The sequence below is a fragment of the Bos grunniens genome, chromosome 21, assembly GCF_055505025.1.
Source record: "Bos grunniens cultivar Pamir isolate PY7600 chromosome 21, Bosgru_T2T1.0, whole genome shotgun sequence".
Classification (NCBI taxonomy): Eukaryota; Metazoa; Chordata; class Mammalia; order Artiodactyla; family Bovidae; genus Bos; species Bos grunniens.
The window spans coordinates 36,744,767-36,753,584 of NC_141185.1; the positions used below are offsets into that span (position 1 = coordinate 36,744,767).

Sequence of the window (8,818 nt, forward strand, 5' to 3'; positions counted from 1 at the left end):
CCGAAAGCCCCGAGCAGGGCACCCAGTACTTCACAGCCTCCTGCCCCGCAGGCTAGGAACCTAGGGTGCTGGCCACTACTTTGTTCCTGCCTTTGTCTCCACCATGATTTCTGCGAAGCCGCTCCAAGTGTCCATCAGCTACTTCTGCTAAGTCGCTTCAGTCATGTCCGACTCTGTGCGACCCCATAGACGGCAGCCCACCAGGCTCCCCCGTCCCTGGGATACTCCAGGCAAGAACACTGGAGTGGGTTGCCATTTCCTTCTCCAACGCATGAAAGTGAAAACTGAAGGTGAAGTCGTTCAGTCGAGTCTGACTCTTAGCGACCCCATGGACTGCAGCCCACCAGGCTCCTCCATCCATGGGATTTTCCAGGCAAGAGTACTGGAGTGGGGTGCCATTGTCTTCTCCGAAGTGTCCATCACTTCATGGCAAATTGATGGGGGAAAAATGGAAACAGTGGCAGATTTTATTTTCTTGGGCTCCAAAATCACTGCAGATGGTGACTGCAGCCATGAAGTTAAAAGACACTTGCTCCTTGGAAGAAAAGCAATGACAAACCTAGACAGCATTTTAAAAAGCAGAGCATCACTTTGCTGACAAAGGTCCCTATGGTCAAAGCTCTGCTTTTTCTGGTAGTCATGTATAACATGTGAGAGTTGGACCATAAAGAAGGCTGAGCACTGAAGAATTGATGCTTTTGAACTCTGGTTTTGGGGAAAACTCTTGAGAGTCCGTGGGACAGCAAGGAGATCAAATCAGTTAATCCTAAAGGAAATCAACCCCAAATATTCATTGAAAGGACTGATGCTGAAGGTGAAATTCCAATACTTTGGCCAACTGATGCCAAGAGCTGACTCACTTGAAAGACCGTGATGCTGGGAAAGATTGAGGGCAGAAGAGGAGGGCGACAGAAGATGAGATGGTTGGATGGCATCACTGACTCAATGGACATGAGTTTGAGTAAGCTCAGGGAGTTGTGATGAACAAGGAGGCCTGGAGTCCTGCAGTTCACGCGGTCGCAAACAGTCTGACAGAACGTAAGAGACTGAAAAAGAACAACAGTAAATATGTGTCCGGTGAAGGAACGAGCAAAAAAAATGCTGAGCCCTCAGAATGCCGGCTGGAAGGCTCTGTACTGGTGGGGGTTCCTTCCGAGAGCGGGAGTGTGGGAGAGGGATTCAGCCTGCCAGCAGTGGCCACACCTGGCATTCAGACGTCCGAGAAGGAGAGGGAAGAACTACATTTCCCATGAAGCTCTGGGCGCAGGGAGGCCGAGGGTGCTGCCGGGAAAGATATACGTGCGAGAAGACCGGTCGGAGGCCTTAAGGATGGCCGCTCAGCGAGGTGGGCAGTTGACTGGGGTGCCAGCGAGAGTGGGGATGGATTGCGCCCGACCCTTCCTGACCTAATACGGCAGGTCGAACTCCGCCCCAGCCCCTTGGGGCTCTGCGGAAAGATGAATGAGCGCTGGAAAGAGGAGGGGGCACCCGCGATGGGGATCGAGCCCTTATTCCAGCCCTTGAAAGGGGGTTTTGAGGGGAGACGGTTCCGCATGGGTTACTTCTAGACTGGGTGCGGTGGAATAGGTTCCTCCCACGACCTCCGCGTCACCGTCACGCAGTTATCTGCCTCAGGTCAGCAGGAGATCCTTACTACCCGTCTTACAGACGGGAACATCGAGGCATGCAGAAGAGAAGGGTCTCAACTCACAACATACAAACCTCTTATTTGACTCTGTCCCTCAGATAAAACCCTCAGCTCAGGTCTGGTTCCCCCGGGACAGGAGGGTCAGGCCTCAGGAGTGGAGTGGAAACTAACGCTCTGTCTGTACCCCCCCAGTATTCCCACTTTCCTGTGTAGTGCAGCAATATGCCTGGGGAAAGATGGGTTCCAACAGTGAAGTGGCCCGGCTGCTGGCCAGCAGTGACCCACTGGCCCAGATCTCAGAGGACAGACCATATGCAGAGGTGAGACCCCGGCTGTATTTCAGCCTACTCGACCAGCAGGTGGGAGGAAGGGACTCCTCTATCAAAGGGGCTGAGGCAAGTCTTGTGAATCTGAGGGGAAGGGGAGACAGCAAAGGGAGAAGAGGCCTTCTTAGGGCTTCAGATCTGTGCAGGTTGATGAACCCAGATGGCAGCACAAAAAGAAGTGAGGTTTTGTCATAATAGACAGGAATTTCCAGTACCCTCCTTCCTTCCCCAAGGAACTCTCAGCACTTACTGAATTTTATTTTCTTGAAGTATAGTTGATTTACAATGTTGTGTTAATTTCTTCTGTACAACAGAGTGACTCAGTTGTGTGTGAATGTGTGTGTGTGTGTGAAGTCACTTCAGTCGTGTCTGACTCTGCAACCCTATGAACTGTAGCCTGCTAGGCTCCTCTGTCTGTGGGATTCTCCAGGCAAGAATACTGGAGTGGGTTGCCATTTCCTTCTCTAGGGGATCTTCCTGACCCATATTCTTTTCCATTATGATTTGTCACAGAATATTAAATATAGTTTCCTGTGCTATACAGAGGGGCTTCCCAGATGGTGCCAGTGGTAAACAGCCTTCCTGCCAGTGCAGGAGACATAAGAGATGTGGGTTCAATCCCTGGGTTGGTAAGATCCCCTGGAGGAGGGCATGGCAACCCACTCCAGTGTTCTTGCCTGGAGAATCACATGGACAGAGGAGCCTGGTGGGCTATAGTCCATAGGGTCACAAAGAGTCTGACAGGACTGAAGCGATTTAGCACACACACACGTGCTATACAGTATGACCTTGCTGCTTCTTATTTTATTTTCTATTTTTAGCACTTACTGAATTTTAATTCAGCCCTCCTTGACAATTATAATTTTTACTTTGACTAACTGACTTTTTTAATAACCTAAAATACATAGTTATCCTGCCCATTTAGTAAAGGAAAAGCCAAAACACAGGAAAGCATTAGCTTCTACTTCTGAGATTGGAATAAATGAATGTTAACCCCTCACAGAGCCATTTGAGAGAGCTTTTCAGTGATCTTGACAGTGTAGGTTTCGTTCTCCTCACTGGACAGATGAGAAAACTGAGACCCAGAGACAAGAAATTGAAACTAGCCCAAGCTTCCGCAGCTGGTTGGAGGCAGAGCCTCAACTAGAGCTTGAGTCTCCTGACTCCTGGTATTCTGTGGTCTGCTGCACTGGGTATGTCTGTGATGGTATGAACATTTATACCCAGTCCCAAGAGGCCTGTCTCAGGACTTGGCTGCCTTATGGGGAGCACAGGATAACGGAGCAGGGCAGGCCAATGGGTGGTGCCAGGTTCTGCCTTTGTCCCTCTTAAGTTTCCTGTTTTTACAGCTGTGGATGGGGACGCACCCCCGGGGAGATGCCAAGATCCTTGACAACCGCATCTCGCAGAAGACCCTAGGCCAGTGGATTGCTGATAATCAGGACAGCCTGGGTTCGAAGGTCAAGGACACCTTTAACGGCAAACTGCCCTTCCTCTTCAAAGTGCTTTCAGTTGAAACGGCCCTGTCCATCCAGGCACACCCGAACAAGGTACAGCATCAGAGTAGGGCACGGAGGTCAGGTTAGAGAAGAGCTTAAGAGTGCAGACTCTTGTACAGCTTTTACTTCTGCTTTTACCCTGCCCATGCCAGGCTCCAGCCCAGAATTAAATCTGAGCCTGACAACTCCCAGTTTAGCTCTGCAAGGCCTATTGCCAGTGACACATGTGGCAACGAAGTTCTAAGCGGACAGCTGACCAGCCTGTGCCACGGCAGCTTCTCCAGGCTTGTTCCTGGCTCCCCTCAGCAAACCCCAACCCAGCCAATTCCTATCTGCCCTATTTCCACCTGACTGTCTCAGAGTTCACCTTCCAAGGCACAGCCTAGTCATGGCCTTAATTCCATCCCTGTGGTCTTTCTACACAAGCCTGTGTGTGAGTCTTAGCTTAAGCATTTGTCCAAACGTCATGAGCAAAGAAGACCTAGAGAAGAGAGAGACTTACCCAAAGTTACACAGCTTGTTAGTGTCAGAGCTTGGCTTGGTATTTGGGTCTTCTGGTTCATAGTCCTCTTAAAGTCTGCCCCAGCTCTACCCCAGAGTTGATCCATGTGCCTGCCTTGGGTTGGCTGAACCCTGAGTTTCTGAATTATGCCTTGACTGAGCTCAGTGCCAGAGGCAGGAAGCTGACTGGGGAGGGTCAAGAACAAGGGCTGGTAGGAACTGGTGTCTTGCTGGGTGACGGCTGCACCTAAACATCCTCCTCTCCCTTGCCCATCCCACAGGAGCTGGCAGAGAAGCTGCACCTCCAGGCTCCACAGCACTACCCCGATGCCAACCATAAGCCAGAGATGGCAATTGCCCTCACCCCCTTCCAGGGCTTATGTGGCTTCCGGCCAGTTGAAGAAATTGTGACCTTTCTAACAAGTAAGGTTGGGCAAAATGCTAAGAGCCTGCATACTGGACCTAGGATGCAAGGGCAACCCAGGGCAGAGCTGGAGGCTGAGAACAGAGGCTGAGTGTCCCAGGAACTGAAGGGCTGGTTGGCCTCATGAATTTTTAAAAAATGATTTATATATGTATTTGGTTACATCAGGTCTTTATTGTGGCAGGCGGGATCGTCACTGCATCAAGCGGAACCTTTCATTATGTTGCACGGATGCTCTAGTTTGTGGCATACAGGCTCCAGGTTGCTCAGGCTCAGTAGTTGCAGTGCTCAGGCTTAGTTGCTCTGCCGTATGTGGGATCTTGGTTCCCTAACCAGGTATTGAACCTGCATCCCCTGCATTGCAAGGCAGATTCTTAACCACTGGACCACCAGGGAAGTCCCATGGCCTCATGAATTCCTGATGTTCCTGGGAGAGGCTCATGAGACCAGGCTCAGGTGTGGTTGCTGAAGGCTGGTCATGAGCAGTAAATTTTCACTGCGAAACTTACATAGCTTTGCCTGGCTCCTTGGTTAGGAATGAGACGGGGAGGCCTCCTCCAGCTTTCCACCGTTTGCGGGTTCCATCTTAACCATTCCTGATGCGGGTCCTGGCCTGACCTTCCTGCAGAGGTGCCGGAATTCCAGTTTCTAATTGGAGACAATGCAGCAGCGCAGCTGAAGCAGAGCCTGAGCCAGGACTCCGAGGCTGTGACTTCTGCTCTGCGGAGTTGTTTCTCCCACCTGATGAAGAGCGAGAAGAAGGTGGTGGTGGAGCAGCTGAACCTGTTGGTGAAGCGGATCTCGCAGCAAGGTAGGTGTCTTAGGCCTGAACGCGGTGCCCCTTCCTGGGCCCCTGGCACAATTACTAGGCTGTAGGAATAGGGTTCTCAACCCCTTTGCTCAAGTAGAACACCAAAATGGTCTGACTTAGATGGCCTGTTAGCAACTTAGCATTTCTTTCCCAGTCTTTATGGAACAGGGCCCTGCTGCTTCCTACCTGGTTATCTCCTTTAGATGAGTGGAGACAGGCTGGCCTGGAAAAGTACTAGGCTGTCTCTCACCTGGGCATTCTGAGATTTCTTAGCCCTAGAGCTGCTGTCCAAAGGGTTTTATACTTTGGAGCTGGAGAACAGGAAGGAGATAAAAGGATCCAAAAACCTGAATTCCTGAGTTCTCAATCAGTAGATCTTTTCTTAAATACCTGCTCTGGGCCCAACCTTGTGCTAATAAGGAGAGTTCAGGAAATGACTTTGATGGGTGTGGTTGTGTCAACTTTGGGTTTGAGAGTTAATACAAGCAGTAAAGAGCAAGGCAGAAGACTCTGCTAGGAGCTTATATGGCACACATGATGAGCTCCAGCTCCTTCTCCACTCTGCTTTTAGAGACACCCCCACCACACACACAGTAAAGGAAACCCAGCTCACCGCCCTCCCCTCCTCCCCGCAGTTCCCAAGCATTCCCTCACCACTCTAGCCCAGGCTGAGCTCCTTCTCCCCTGGTCAGCCTGGGACACATTTCGACCCTTGCATCCTGCCTCATGCTCTCTGGGGTGATCAACCATCACTCTTTGCCTGGGACTGAGAGATTGTAGTGTTAAACGGAAAGGCCTGGGCTAAGTGGGACAGTTGGTCACCCCACGGAGAACCCTTGGGTTCTCTCCTAACTAGATTTTAAGCTCCTAGAGCAGTCTCAAGCAGGGGACACTGGAAGTGTGGAGGTATCTTTGGTTGTCAAACCCGGGCTTGGGGTGCTAGTGGTGTTTTGTAGGTGGGGGCCAGGGATGCTACTAGACATCCTATAGTACATAGGACGGCCCCCACAACAGTTACCTTGCCTCAAATGTCAGTAATGCTGAGGCTGAGAAGCGCTGTATAAAGGACTACACTCTAGCCCTTTTAGTGCCCGGTAGAGTGGTGGGCATATCAATAGTCAAAATGGGGAAATGGCATCTGTGTAGGCTGGAGTAGCAAGGAAGGCTGGCCCCACAGGGTGGGGGATGTGACTAGAACATGCCCACCCGTTCCTGGATTCCTGGACCAGGGTCTTCTCTAGGACTCTCTCTGGGGGTGGGGGTGGGGTGGGGAGACGTGAATACCCTCAAGGGTTGCTGAGTAGCCTTGGGGTGCTCTGTGCCCCTCAGTGGCTGCTGGAAACAACATGGAGGACATCTGTGGGGAGCTCCTGCAGCAGCTGCACCAGCAGTACCCGGGTGATATCGGATGCTTTGCCATCTACTTCCTGAATCTGCTTACCCTGAAGCCGGGGGAGGCCATGTTTCTGGAGGCTAACGTGCCCCATGCCTACCTGAAAGGAGGTGAGCCGCATTTCAGCAGTGAGCCCCACGGCCCACCCCCTCAGGCCTTGTTTCTCCATCTGGACAGAACAGGAGGTGGTAGTTGAGGAGACTGCCTTTAAAGTCCCATCCAGCTCTGAGCTCCCAGGGCTCCTGGGATCAGCAGGGAAGTGACCAGTCGGGATGATGAATGCCAGCTCAGTGCTGGACACTGGTTGGATCCTCACACCATCCCTGTGAGCTCAGGACACCCTCATGTTAAGCCCTGTCAATATGTGTGCCAACCGCAATTTGAATCCAAGCCTATATTGGATCAAGGCCATTGTTCTCTCCCCCGCATCATAGTGCCTTCACACGTCTATCGCATCTATGCAGAGATTTTGTTAAAAAACACATTGCCGCAAAGGGGTGTCACACTTTGATAGTTGGCTGCTTATCCACTTGTAGACAAGGTTCTTTAGTAAAAGGGGAGAATACAATGTCTCCAGAGGGTTGGAGCTCCCCCAGGGGTTAACATGACTCCCCTTGAGAGTGGTGGGTGACATCACCTGTTTTGGGTATCTGTTATCTTAGCCCATTCTCACAGAAGATGCTGTTCATACAGTTTCATCTAATGCTGCTGGGAGCTCATGGCACTCAGGTTAGAAAGCCCAGCCCTGGAGAGCCAAACTCCAAGGCACCCTTAGCACATGCCCACTGTCTGTCCCCAGACTGCGTGGAGTGCATGGCATGTTCAGACAACACAGTGCGTGCTGGCCTGACACCCAAGTTCATCGATGTGCCAACTCTGTGTGAAATGCTCAGCTACACCCCCAGCCCCAGCCAGGACAGGCTCTTCCCTCCAGCACGGAGCCCGGAAGACCCCTACCTCTCTATCTATGATCCCCCTGTGCCAGACTTCACCGTTATGAAGGTGGAGGTGAGTGAGGGCTGTGGGGTTTCTTGTGTGGCATGTAGAACCCTGGCAAGGCCACCGTGTGGGGTATACCTGGGGCTGGGCTTCCTTTCTGCCAAGCTCAGGTGGTGGGCAACTGCCGCAGGGCCTGCCTGTGCCTCTCTGTACAGGGACCAGACTGGCCTTCGTGCTGGTGAAAGCCTGAGCAGCGGGGCAGGAGGCAGCAGAGCTCTCCCTCTCACTACCCTTGGGGTGGTCCTGGGAGCCCTGGCAGCTCACAGCAGCTCAGACCCTGCTCCGTCGTGTCGTTTCTTCCTGCCCAGGTACCTGGCTCTGTCACTGAATACAAGGTCTTGGCCCTGGACTCTGCCAGCATCCTCCTGGTGGTGCAGGGGACAGTGACAGCCAGCAGCCCCACAGCCCAGGCAGCAATCCCCCTGAAACGTGGTGGGGTGCTCTTCATTGGGGCCAACGAGAGTGTCTCACTGAAGCTCACTGTGCCTAAGGACCTGCTGATGTTCCGTGCCTGCTGCCTGCTGTAGAGGCCACAGCCTTCCTGGCTCTCCTCTGCTAGTAATCCTACATCCTGGCCAGCCTCACCGCTGCAGACCCAGCCCAGATCCCTTCCCTGCTCTGGGCTCTGTGGGTACACCCTGAAAGACTGGGGGAGAAGACCTTAAAGGTGGTGACTCCCGAGCAGGCCGAGGCTGAACTGTCTTCTTCCTGGTAGGAGGGGCCCATGTGAGGACTGAGAGCTGATACTCCCCTTGGATCTCGCCACACTGGAGCCAGGCTCTCCTCAGAGCTCAAGGAGAGCAGCAGCCCTGTCCCAGCCTATGGCATTAGGCAGACTGGTGAGATCTAGGATTAGCTCAGCAGCAGTCACAGCAAGATAGGTAATTAATCTGTAAGAACATAGGGTTCCACAGTGCAGAGGGAAAAGCGTAGCCCCTGTGGCCTGATGCCGCTCTGTTAAAGCAATTAAAGATCACTTGTTTGAGGTCTGTGGGCTAAAGAGCACTCAGCCTTTGCCATTCCAGTCCCTGAAGTGGGCTGAAGGAGCCCTCCCTGGATGTTGTCTAGTTTTTGCTGTATTCCAGTTTCAGCTTCCTGAGGTAGGCAGAGGCGTCTATGGGACAGGCAGCCCGCTGTAGCCTCAGCGGCAGCTTGCAGGCAGACCTCAGGCCCTCTAGCCCTGCAGACAGTGGAAGGTGTGTCTAAAGAAAGGAACT

At 52.4% G+C, this 8,818-nt stretch overlaps 1 protein-coding gene and 1 long non-coding RNA gene across 5 annotated transcripts; one reads left to right on the forward strand and one right to left on the reverse strand.

Annotated features, from left to right (window-relative positions):
* Positions 1-1,303: 1,303 nt before the first annotated feature.
* On the forward strand, positions 1,304-8,590 carry MPI (mannose phosphate isomerase). 4 transcript variants are annotated; one of them, XM_086363816.1, is made up of 8 exons: positions 1,304-1,345; positions 1,841-1,968; positions 3,324-3,524; positions 4,256-4,397; positions 5,027-5,209; positions 6,539-6,712; positions 7,402-7,610; positions 7,910-8,590. In XM_086363816.1, exons 1-8 carry the CDS (start codon positions 1,330-1,332, stop codon positions 8,126-8,128), a joined length of 1,272 nt encoding a protein of 423 aa, XP_086219942.1. In that variant the 5' UTR covers positions 1,304-1,329; the 3' UTR covers positions 8,129-8,590. The 4 variants fall into 4 exon arrangements, with proteins under 4 accessions (XP_086219942.1, XP_086219943.1, XP_086219944.1 ...); XM_086363817.1 differs by lacking the exon at positions 7,402-7,610; XM_086363818.1 differs by lacking the exon at positions 1,841-1,968.
* On the reverse strand, positions 4,553-5,030 carry LOC147349398 (uncharacterized). The gene is made up of 2 exons (XR_015149805.1): positions 4,908-5,030; positions 4,553-4,752 (listed from the first exon to the last, which is right to left on the reverse strand). It is a non-coding gene; the product is annotated as an uncharacterized LOC147349398 (long non-coding RNA).
* Positions 8,591-8,818: the final 228 nt, after the last annotated feature.

Coding starts and splice junctions, on each gene's coding strand:
- MPI (XM_086363816.1), top strand. Junction 4,398..5,026: donor AATTGTGACCTTTCTAACAA/GTAAGGTTGGGC, acceptor ACCTTCCTGCAG/AGGTGCCGGAATTCCAGTTT. Junction 5,210..6,538: donor GAAGCGGATCTCGCAGCAAG/GTAGGTGTCTTA, acceptor TGTGCCCCTCAG/TGGCTGCTGGAAACAACATG.